The sequence below is a fragment of the Orcinus orca genome, chromosome X, assembly GCF_937001465.1.
Source record: "Orcinus orca chromosome X, mOrcOrc1.1, whole genome shotgun sequence".
NCBI lineage: Eukaryota > Metazoa > Chordata > Mammalia > Artiodactyla > Delphinidae > Orcinus > Orcinus orca.
Window position 1 is genome coordinate 14,207,559 of NC_064580.1, and position 12,028 is coordinate 14,219,586.

The 12,028-nt window shown below is 42.4% G+C and overlaps 1 protein-coding gene across 1 annotated transcript in view; it reads left to right on the forward strand.

Annotated features, from left to right (window-relative positions):
- Positions 1-11,303, forward strand: part of TXLNG (taxilin gamma) — a 50,286-nt gene extending 38,983 nt beyond the window's left edge. Inside the window, exons 7-10 of the mRNA XM_012532956.3 lie at positions 399-473; positions 6,341-6,433; positions 7,075-7,170; positions 8,173-11,303. Coding sequence (XP_012388410.2) covers positions 399-473; positions 6,341-6,433; positions 7,075-7,170; positions 8,173-8,463 — 555 coding nt within the window. The 3' untranslated portion in view covers positions 8,464-11,303. The remainder of the gene's footprint in view (positions 1-398; positions 474-6,340; positions 6,434-7,074; positions 7,171-8,172) is intronic.
- Positions 11,304-12,028: the final 725 nt, after the last annotated feature.

The following is a 12,028-nucleotide window of genomic DNA, read 5'->3' on the forward strand; positions in this document are numbered from 1 at the left end:
TAACCACTGGACCGCCAGGGACGTCCCAGAGGGGCTTTCTAAATGACCCAGATAATGTCGAGATTCTCAGCCATGTTTTCTGCTCAATACTAGACTTCTCATTATTTTCATCTAAAAGACAACAGTTTAACCCTGAGTTTTGTAAACCTATTATTAGGCCTCCTGGGTACTTCTTCTAAGCAATAAAAGAGTATTCCTACATTCCTAAGTGTTAACAATGGAACAGATCAAAGATACAGGTAATTAGCAATTGATGTGACAGAATGTTTCATTCATAGAGTCGTGGTTCTTGCTAAAATAGTGAGTGGAAGGGTTAAGCCTAACTATCTGGTCGTTGGACGTTGTAGTCATATTTGTAATGACTATTAGTATTTTGCCAGAATGTTTCTGTCTTCTAGTTATTAAAAGAAGCAACGGAATCAAGACACAAATATGAACAAATGAAACAACAAGAAGTACAACTAAAACAGCAGGTAACTTGACGGCAGGGGTAGTAGAATTTGTAAGAAAAAAATCTATGGTTCATTTGATACATACCTTGAATCTCCTCTAAGATGATTTTGCTTGCTCCCAGCAGACCTGAGAGTAGATCACACGTCCCTCTTGGAGTTTTCATCTTCATTTAGGGTGACCACCTCATCCTGATTTGCCTAGGACTTTCCTGGTTTTAGCACTCGGTCCCAGGAATCAGGCAGAAGGGACAGTTTGTCCCGCTATGTGCAGGTCCTCCTTCCAGTATCACACGTATTTCCTCCCTTTCTCTGTCTGTTCCCATGTGTGTCAGCTAATTTCCTACTAAAGAAAAACTGATAAATCTTCAGATTTTAGTTCTTTTTTGTGAGGTTGAACCATATGAAATTGCTGATACTTATTTGACCTACAAAATGGCATTTTCATATAGTGTAACGTAAAATCTTTAAAATTTTGTGCTATGAGCCTGTAACCTATTTTAAAAAACTACCTATTGATCATGCATTTCCACTCCCAGGTAGAGTATGGAGGTGGTGGCCACCTTAATGCGGGCCCCCAACTTTCCTTCCTCCCTCCCTCCCTTCTTCCCCTGTACAATATTGTTCACTATAGCCACCATGCTGTACATGAGATCCCTGGAACTTATTCATCTTCTGATTGAAAGTTTGTACCCTTTGACCAACATCTTCCCCTTTCTCCCCGCCCTCCACCTCTGGCAACCACCATTCTACTCTGTTTCTTTGAGTTTGGCTTTTTTACATTCTACAGGTAAGTGATCATCATACGGTATTTAGTATGTGTCTTTCTGTGTCTCACTTATTTCACTTAGCATAATGCCCTCAAAGCCCATCCACTGTGTCACAAATTGTAAGGTTTTCTTCTTTCTTATGGCTGAATAATATTCCATTGTGTATATACACCACATTTTCTTTATCCAGTTACATGTTGATGGACACTTAGGTTTCTTCCATACCTTGGCTATTGTGGATAATGCTGCAATGAACATGGGAGTGCTGATATCTCTTTGAGATCCTGTTTTCATTTCTTTTGGATATATACCCAGAAGTGGAATTTCTGAATCATATGGTGGTTCTATTTTTAATTTTTTGAGGAGTCTTTATACTGTTTTCCATAGTGGCTGCAGCAGTTTACAATTCCACTGACAGTGCACAAGGTTCCCTTTTCTCCACACCCTCTCCAGCATTTGTTAACAGGTGTGAGGTGATATCTTACTGTGGTTTTGATTTGTATTTCCTTGATGACTAGTGATGCTGAGCACCTTTTCATGTACTTGTTGGCCATTTGTATGTCTTTGGAAAAATGTCTATTCAAGCTGGTTTTTAAATTAAGATTTTAAAAATTTTTTTAATTTATTTTTTGCTATTGAGTTGTATGAGTTCCTTATATATTTTGGATATTAACCCTTTATCAGATATATATGGTTTGTAGATATTTTCTCCCATTCCGTAGACTGCCTTTTCATTCTGTTGATTGTTTTTTGTGCAGAAGCTTTTTAGTTTGATGTAGTCCCACGTGTTGATTTTTGCTTTTGTTGCTTGTGCTTTTGTTGTCATATCCAAAAATTCATTGCCAAGACCACTGTCAAGGATCTTTTTAACCTATGTTTTCTTCTAGGAGTTTTACAGTTTCATATCTCCTGTTTAAGTCCTTAACCTATTTCAAGTTAATTTTTGTGACTGGTACAAGATAGCAGTCCAGTTTCATTCCTCTGCATGTGGTTATCCAGTTTTCCCAACACCTCTTATTGAAGATACTTTCCTTTCCCCATTGAGTATTCTTGGCTCAAATACTTGAGCCAAGAATATTATTGTCAAATATTGTCAAATATTATTGACCATATTTGTCAAATATTATTGACCATATTTGTGTGGGTTTATTTTTGTTTTGTTTTGTTTCAAATTTATTTATTTATTTTTTGGCTGTGTTGGGTCTTCGTTGCTGTGCGCAGGCTTTCTCTAGTTGGGGTGAGCAGGGGCTACTCTTGATTGTGTTGTGCAGGCCTCTCATCGCGGTGGCTTCTCTTGTTGCAGAGCATGGGCTCTAGGCGCGCGGGCTTCAGTAGTTGTGGCACATGGGCTCAGTAGTTGTGGCACACGGGCTTGGTTGCTCCGCAGTATGTGGGATCTTCCCGGACCAGGGCAGATTCTTAAGCACTGTGCCACCAGGGAAGTCCCTGTGTGGGTTTTTTTGGGGGGCTCTCAGTTCTGACCCCGTTGGTCTGTGTCTCTGCTTTTAATGCCCATAGTATATTGTTTTGGTTACTATAGCTTTGTAATGAAGCTTGAAATCAGGGAGTGTAATACCTCTAGCTTTGTTTTCTCAAGATTGCTTTGGCTATTTTGTTCTGTTTGTTTGTTTCTGTGGTTCCATACACATTCTAGGGTTATTTGTTCTATTTCTACGGCAAATGCCATTGGAGTTTTGATAGGGCTTTGGCTAGTGTGGACATTGTTAACAATATTTACTCTTCTGATCCATGAACACAGGGTACCTTTCCACTTATTTTTGTCTTCAATTTCTTTCATCAATGTCTTACAGTTTTCAGTGTATAGATTTTTCATTTCGTTGGTTAAATGTATTCCTAAGTATTTTTTTAATGCTATAGAAAATAGGATTATTTTATTTATTTCTGTTTATTCCTTTTTCAGATATTTTGTTGTTAGTGTATAGAAACATAACTGATTTCTGTATGTTGATTTTGTATCCCGAAACCTTACTGAATTTATTCTACCAGTTTTTTTGTGGGGTCTTCAGGATTTTCTATATATAAGATCATGTCATCAGCAAACAGACAGTTTTGCTTATTCCTTTCTGCTTTGGATGCTGTTTATTTCTTGTTTAATTGCTCAGGCTAGGAATTTCACTATTGTGTTGAATAGAAGTGGTGAGAGTGGGCATCCTGTCTTGTTCCTGATCTTAGAGGGAAAGCTTTCAGCCTTCAACTGACTTGAGTGTGATGTTAGCTGTGGCTCTGTCATATATGGCCTTTATTATATTAAGTATGTTCCTTCCTTGTACCCAGTTTGTTGAGCGTTTTTTTGTTTGTTTTGTTTTGTTTCGTCTTGGCTGCACTACGCGGCTTGTGGGATCTTAGTTCCCTGACCAGGGATTGAATCCGTGCCCTTGGCAGTGAAAGCGCAGATTCCTAACCACTGGACCACCAGGGATTCCCTGTTAAGCATTTTTATCATGAATTTATGTTGAATTTTACCACATGCATTTTCTGCATCTATTAGATCATACGATTTTTGTCTTTCATGCTATTGTATTAACGTGGTGTGTCACATTTATTGATTTGCCTATGTTGAACCATCCTTGTAGTTTTCTTATCTGGCCTGTACTGTCTTATCTGGCTTTGGTATCAGGGCAATGCTGGCCTTGTAGAATGAGTTCAGGAGTATTCCCTTCTCTTCACTTTTTGGGAAGAGTTTGATAAGAATTGGTGTTCGTTCTTCTTTCAGTGTTTGGTAGAATTCACCCATGAAGCTGTCTAGGCCTAGGCTTTTCTTCGTTGCCTCCCTGCTTTTCAGTCCAGACCCCTTAGGTTTGTTCTAATGCAGTCTTTCTCTGTGGTGCCTTGTATGGAGTAAGGGTAGCAGATGCCTCCCCACTCAAAGAAGAGGTACAGGAAGGACTTCCCATGTCTTCACAGACAGGTGAAATTAGGCATTTGTACCTACAATTCACCCTTTCTCAGAAAAGTAGATTACATTTTGATGAAAAAATGTATTACTCATTTTGAAAGTTTATTATGTAACAAGTTTTTTAAATGTAAGGACTCTAGATTAGTTCTAAAATGCAGACTGGCCTGAATCTGTATGAACACATTTCTTGAGTGCTGTTTGTCTTTGGGTGCGTTTTACAGCGTGGTGACACTCGTTTCCTATAAAGCTAGCCTAACTTAGAGTGAAAACTGAAGAAGTCTTTTGAACTTTCCACCATAAGTTATTGTGCTAGAATGCTTCTAGGAAACTTTGAACCCCTTACTAGGCCTATAAATTCAGTTGTCCACATAAATGGAGAAGAGAATCAATGTGGAAAACGTATAAAAAGTCTATAGATAGCTTTGGAAGATGGACTTTAATGCAGGGCCCCAGAGGGCCCTTCTACCGAGTTCACAGGCAGCTCCAGTTCTGTTGTACTGTTAGCAGTGCAGCTTCTCTTGTCTGTGATCTGTGTCGCCCTGAGTCATGTTATCTGATCGTTAATTTGTTTCCTTTGCTGCCGCCTCTTCCTTTTCCTGCTCCCCAAATGTGCTGTTCTTCCCAAGAGTCCATCTCATTCTCTGCTCTTGCCCACCATGTCCGTTTCCAGGCTTTGTTGATGACCTTAGTCTTATTGGTGTGTTTTGACCAATTTTGTAATCTAGGCCCTTAAGTCCAAGATGGTAGTTGCCACTTACTCATTGCCCAGAGGGGGCCAGCGTTGAACTCTGACGGGACAGTCCACCTGGATGTTCTGTCTTTGATAAAAACAGACCATGCTAAGACTGCCATAACTTCTAATCTCCCTCAGGTGCTGGAACTGCTCCACCAGTCTGCCCGAGCCTCACCGCTGTTCCAACCCCAGGCCAGCGGCCCTGGCGGCTCTGTCACTATGTGCCCCTCTATGGACTGCTCTGCTTGGAAATCCTCTGCGCTATTCTCTTCACCCTGAAATTTCTGTTGGTCCCGGCCTTCAGCCTCCCCCTCCTGGGGGCGTGCTTTGGCTGTCTTATGGTAGCTTCGCCTGGCCTGTTGCCATTGGTAGCGTCGCTTTTGGTCCGCGTCTCCTTCCCACACAGCGGAGCTGGCCTCCCGTCTTTCCACCGGCTGCTCCGCTCCCTCCCAGGGCATCTCCCCTCCCGCCCTGGTCTTGGTTTCTCTTTATGCTCCGCACACAGCACTGCTGAAGGTGGACAGGCATCGCTGACGCTGTTTCTTGGCCGCTGGTGATCTTTTCTTCTCCGCTTTCTTTATATGTGCTGTGTGATCTTGAGCAAAGCACTTTATTCCTGCAGGCCTGTTTCCTCATCCTGAAATAATGCAGTTACATTAGGTGGGCTCTCAGGGTTCCCACCTTGTCTGAAATGAAATAATTCAGCCTGCCCTTGAGACCTAGCTTGGGCCTCAGCCACAAGGAGCTTCCCTAACTATTCTATTCTGACCCCTACCGCGCCTCCCCCCACCCCTGGCTTCTGTTAATTCCTGTCCTGGGGGAGAAGGTGACTCTGTGTTCTAAATTCTGCTTGCCTTATCGGTTAGTGCCTTATTTTCCCAGCTAGAATAAAAATTCCTTAAGGGTGGGAGTTAAAAGAAAAATTGCTGTTTCTACTTCTTTCAGCTTTTTTCTCTTAACTATACTCCCACTGAATTCTTTCTCCCCTAACCACACCAATCCTTTGGCTTCTGTTTCATTTTCCTGCCTACATTAAGAAAAGAGATATCCCTGATTTCAAGCTAGGAACTGTGCAGGTGGTATTCTAAGAGAATGATCTTTTTCCAAGGACAATTTTTCAAATATAAGGAGAGGAGGTAGTTCATAAAGGATTAATTGTATGAAATTTATAGCTATTCCACATACTTCAGTTTTTATTATAATTGGCGGAATGGAGCTAATATTTGTACATTTTAAACAGTTTCATCTAAAGATGGTGAGGTTAACATAACTTCCTAAGTTTCAGTGCATTCCAGTGGGTTCTTAGAACTGCAGCCATTGATGTCTGGGGTCGAGGATTGGGTGTGCATTTGTTCTTATTTCTGTCGCTTATAACAGGTAACGTTTAACCATATTATGTTCTTTTTGAAAGTGTTTGGGATTTTAAATCATTTACCTAGAACTCTGAATTTTTTATACTTGTTTTCTGTAGCTTTCTCTTTATATGGATAAGTTTGAAGAATTCCAGACTACCATGGCAAAAAGTAATGAACTGTTTACAACCTTCCGGCAGGAAATGGAAAAGGTATTTGCCTATTTTTAGTGGAGTATTGCCTAAAGGGGAATTTATATAAGAAGCTATTTTAAGCATGATTGCTACTTGGATGAGTTCATGTTTTTACTGTACTGTCTTCATTTCATCTCTTCTGATCCTCCAGTGGCATCATGTTTAGTCACTTTGCCCTCAGTAGTACCCCATGTAGCTAGTGATCTCTAGGCCCTCACAGTTGTTTTTATTAAAGTTAACTCCTCTATTAAATACAATTTGTTGCTAGCCGTAAAGCGGTGTCTTTACTTGCTTCAGGTGATACCTCCCAGCCCCACCCCACACCCTTTTCACAAAGCTCGATGTCCTTGGAGATCAAATTATTTAAAGACAACCACGCCCAGAACAGTAACTACGTATTTTGGTTGGTCGATACAGATCAGTGTTTCTACCTTTTTAGCTTTTTTTTTCCTTCTTCTTCTTCGTTTATACTCCCACTGAATTCTTTCTCCCTCAGGCAAACCAATTTTTTGGCGTCTGGTTCTTTTTCCTGCCTGTGATAAGGAAGGCGGTATCCTCGATATTAAACTGAGAACTAGTATGCGCACGGTCAGGGGGTGGGGCGGGCTGTAGAGATAAGGGAACCTTGAATTTAAATTTGCAATTGTGTCGATTCGCAGATGACAAAGAAAATTAAAAAACTGGAAAAAGAAACGATAATATGGCGGACCAAATGGGAAAACAATAACAAAGCACTTCTGCAAATGGCTGAAGAGGTGAGGTGGTTTCCCGCGGGCTCATGATGTTCAGGTAGCTGACAGGGCAGGGGGACGTGCCTTGTGACACTGCCGTCCTAGCCGAGGGCTCTGGCCAGAGCTGCTGAGTGGGATCTGTCCCGGCAGGAGTCGCAGCTAGAGTCCCAGGTGACGTGGGCTTTCCCACCGCTCAGCCGGCGTTTGATTGACTGGGTCTGGGGCTGAGGGTCGGGGAATCTGCCTTCCGACCAGGTGCCCACCTGGCCAGCACAGGCCACTGACTCGGGTGCCTCTCTCTCCACCTCGACTTACTCTTTCTGAAAAGGTAGCATAGTACTTTTTGCCAGTCTTACGAAGCTGAGATGTACTGTTTGCAAACACTAAATATCACACCTTAAATCCTGTTCTCATCTGAGGATTGGTAAAAACAAGAGAAATCTAGGTGGAAATAAGATGAGTCCTCCTCTTTTTTAAGCAGGCCCTTCATTTTTTATCCGCTAGTCTTTGGTGGTGAGTATCTTCAATTTCCTTAGTAATTCATCAATACAAAATGCTTTTAAAAGTGGGCTTTGGTCTTTTTTTTTTTTTGCGGTACGCGGGCCTCTCACTGTAGTGGCCTCTCCCGCTGTGGAGCACAGGCTCCGGGCGCGCAGGGTCAGCGGCCATGGCTCACGGGCCCAGCCGCTCTGCGGCGTGTGGGATCTTCCCGGACCGGGGCACGAACCCGTGTTCCCTGCATCGGCAGGCGGACTCTCAACCACTGCGCCACCAGGGAAGCCCAGCTTTGGTTCTTTTTAAGAAACATGACGGGGAATTTCATTTTGTCACCCCAGAACCACGTTAATTGGTGTCTGTAGCTATGTGTGCAGAAGGCAGGTGGCGGGACGTTGGGAGGTGTTGAAGAAACTGAACATGTTCAAGAGGTGACCCAACAAGTGGCTCAAAAGACTTAAATTTGTTGTATCCGGTAACCTAACTTGTATTCAGTTGGGTTACATAAATCCTGCTTTTTCCTCTTTGCAGAAAACTGTGCGAGATAAAGAGTACAAGGCCTTTCACATAAAACTGGAACGGCTGGAGAAGCTGTGCCGGGCCCTGCAGACGGAGAGGAACGAGCTCAGTGAGAAGGTCGAGGTGCTGAAGGAACAGGTCTCGGGGAGGGCGGCGGGCGGGGGCCCAGCGCCACCCAGGGCCCAGCCCTGCGCTGCCCCGGCTTCTGCCGAGGAGCCCAGCGCCGCCTGGCAAAGCACTGCCTGTGTCAGCCCGGAGGCCGAGTCCCTGGGTGCCGGGCCCAGCATCGAGTCAGTTGACTGAGATCAAGTATGATCACTGTATCGAGAGCTCTATTTTGTGTATAACTTTCTCTGTTAGTAGTAACTTGGTTTTGTGGTGAAAATTTTCTTACTTTTTCTACCATATCTGTATTTTCTTAGAACTACTGGACTTATGTGGTACAGGAGGCTGCTTGGCAGGTTTGAATAGTTTTACTCTCTACATTTTCCTCAGCTGTGTTGCACATCTGCCTCTTTCCCCTTCATCGGAATGCATGTGCTCATTGCCTTTCTCCCTCTCCCCTGCTGCTTGCACAGAATTGTCCGAATTAAAATGTCACTCACCAGGGCTGACCATTACAAGGGAACTTTGTTCTGATAACGGTTCCCCACCCCCACCCCCACCCCCGCCCCGCGGCTTGTGGGATCTTCGTTCCCTGACGAGGGATTGAACCAGTCCTAACCACTGGACCGCCAGGGAAGTCCCTGATAATGGTTCCTGATGTGAAAACAATACTCGTTTAAACATCCTGCCCCTCCCGCAATTAATATTACTCAAAGAAAAATATCAAGGTGATTAGATATTTGTCTAATAGCCCATTTTAAATGCCAAGTAAAAATAAAACTCTAGGCTTGGGTCAGAAACAAGCATAGCATATTTGATTCAAATTAGCTTTTTGATATTTTTATCACTTGACAAATTGAGGTGGCTGCAAGCCTAGACTTGGTTTTGGCAGAATATGTACATAAAGGTGTAACTTTTAAACAAAGTAGTATATACAGGCAAATCCTTGGAGAGACAGGGCTAACGTTTATGTGATTAAAAACAGTCCCACCACTGTTTTCAGGATAGAAGCAGTATCTGAATTTGGACCACCTGGATGCCCGCTGTGTGGGGAGCCTGGTGGTTGGTTTGCGTGCGCATCCTCCACTTCCCACGGAGGGCTGCCACTGACAGTCCTTTGTCAGTCAGTGTAAGGCGATGAGGATAAAATCATGTGTAGCTTTCCTTAAGCGGAAGTCCCTCCACTACCTTCTGGCTGCTTGAAAGTTGGTGTCCAACTGTTCCGACAGTCCAAACAGCACCGTTCTCCAGGGTTTTTTAAAGGGAATTTTAATTATGATCATGCAAACTGAATGAAACTGATTCCATTTCTAAAACAAAGACTGGAACCAGCATTAACTTTGAGGAAACTTGGCAGAGAGTAGCCAGGATCTATTTATTACTTATGCTTTCAGTCTGTTTCTGCCCCTTTTCTTAGTGTTTTTTTGGGGTTTTTTTTTTTTTTTTTTTTAGTAAAAACCAGTATTATCAAGGTGTCTACACTTGGAATGGGGGACTTCGGAAATGCAGCACATCACTTTTGGATTTGCTCTCTAACTTCCTTTGTTCTTCACAGTGTCACATGTGGTCGAGTTTATACACATCATTAGCCAGGCTGCACTGATGAGAGTTTTGACTTTGTCCCTGGTATAATTTGCATTGAAATACTTTATGAAATAAAAAGGCTCTATTAGAACTGATGTTAGCACATTCCACTGAGCAAAACTATCAAACTGACACTTCTTATATTGCTTACTGGACCGAATAAACTCCCTTCTGTCCAGTTAAAAGGGTTTTTCTCTTTGTTAAAGTTTTATTTGTCCTGTCACGTTCATGGTCTAAACTGGGTTGAAGAATTGAAAACTGTCCAATAGATAGGCAACAGCGCCTGGAGTGGCGGATTATATCTAAGCTTCCGCCATCAGTCATGTTAATCAAAGGGCCAGACAGTGAAGGAAAAGAAACCCACAAAGTTGGTTATCTAATTACTGTGCAAATGAGTCAGAAGCAAAAACAAACACATCCTCCTCCAGCAGCCTTTTATAGATACCCCCTTTGGTTACTAAATGAAATATTGGACTCATTTCCCTGAGAGGAAATGCAGGTATACATCAGAAATACACTCTACTGTAAAATTGGTACTAATGATCCCATTTTCACAAGCGCTCTGCTGGATGTACAGCTCTTACCATCTTAAGCCATTTGTGTAGCCCGCCACGTTTCTTTGTGGTGCTTGTCCTGTGTGGAAGATTGTAACGGACCTGTTGCGTGTTTTCAAGGGCTTTGTAAAGCGACATGATTTACAGTACTTGGCCTGCTGCTTTTGGCTTACTGTGTATCTTTAGCTAGATGCTCTCATGGTGTTTAAAGGACATGGATTCTCTCTGGGGTGCATTTGGTATCCTTTCAGAATCTCTCCTTCCATTACCCTGTGAATAAATACAAACGGGACCCTCTGAGAAGGACACGCTCCTAAAGCAATCACCTCGCCAGCCCAGTGTTGTGGCTTTGTAGCACACCCTGTTTCTACCACATTCTAGAACACTGTAATGCTACTAAGGCTGGCCCAGGAAAGATTGAAATGTCAAATTTGCTTCAACTGCATTTGCTGCACCATCATGGAATCTTGATGTATATTATTTATAGTGGCAGGAGACTCCAAGGAGTAGAGAAAACTTGGGTCTTGGCTAATGGACCATTTCATCCTCAGACTTGTAGGAGTACATTTCTTGGTCTTGAGACCAGTATTTTTTAGTTATGTATGCAACTGCCTTTACTACACCTGGTTGTCAATTCAATTCTCAGGTGTTGCAGAAAAATCTACCTCTTTCAGACTGTAGATGGAAATAACTGTGAAAAAATGATACAGATATCTTCTAGTTTGTGCTAAACACACTGCTTTATTTTTACAGCCCACGTCTTTCATGAGGATACGAATTGTTAAGAGGCAGTCTTGTTTTGCTTTTCAAAGACATTTTGTAGAGATTTTTCACTAATGTGAATCTGATTTTATCTACTCAATTCTGTATAGATTAAGTAAATATGTATGATAAACTTAACAGCTTCTGTGTATTCTTTTGTTGCCCATGTGACCTTAATGCCGATCAAGTGCAAAGACAGTTGTAGATACTGTTCCTTGTGCCTTAAAAAATAGTTTCATTATTGTATGATTCAAGAAAGAAGATGGGGCACCAGCCACTCAGATTGGGTGACAGAAGACGAGTTTTATGTAGCCAGACCCTTTTTTTAACCTCTAAAATAGAGAACTAGGAAAACTCTACAGTGTAGTTGCTGTCAGAGCTTCAAAAATCTACAAGGACTGGATTTCTTCAGTTTGGGTGCTCTTAGCACATTCCAGGGTGTACCTATCTCAACAGCAGGAGAGTAGGTATGTACACAGGGGCACATAGGAAAAGACCTTATTTGATGGTGAACAAAAAGTATTTAAGCACATATAGTCAAATATACGAAGGAGTTGGCAAACTTTTCCTGTAAGTCAGGTAAGTCAGCAAGTAAGTATTTTAGGATTACTGTGGTTGTTTCTTCCTAAACAACAAACCACCTTTAAAAATCAATGTAGAGAATTCCCTGGCTGGCCAGTGGTTAGGACTCTACGCTTTCACTGCCTGGGGCCCAGGTTCAATCACTGGTCAGGGAATGTGCAGTGCGACTGACTGACTGACTAAAATGCTTAAAAAATATTTCTTAAAAAAAAATCAATGCGAAAACCATCCCTAGCTGGCAGGCCTCACAGAAGAGGTTGAGGGCCAAGCTGCAGGCCAGT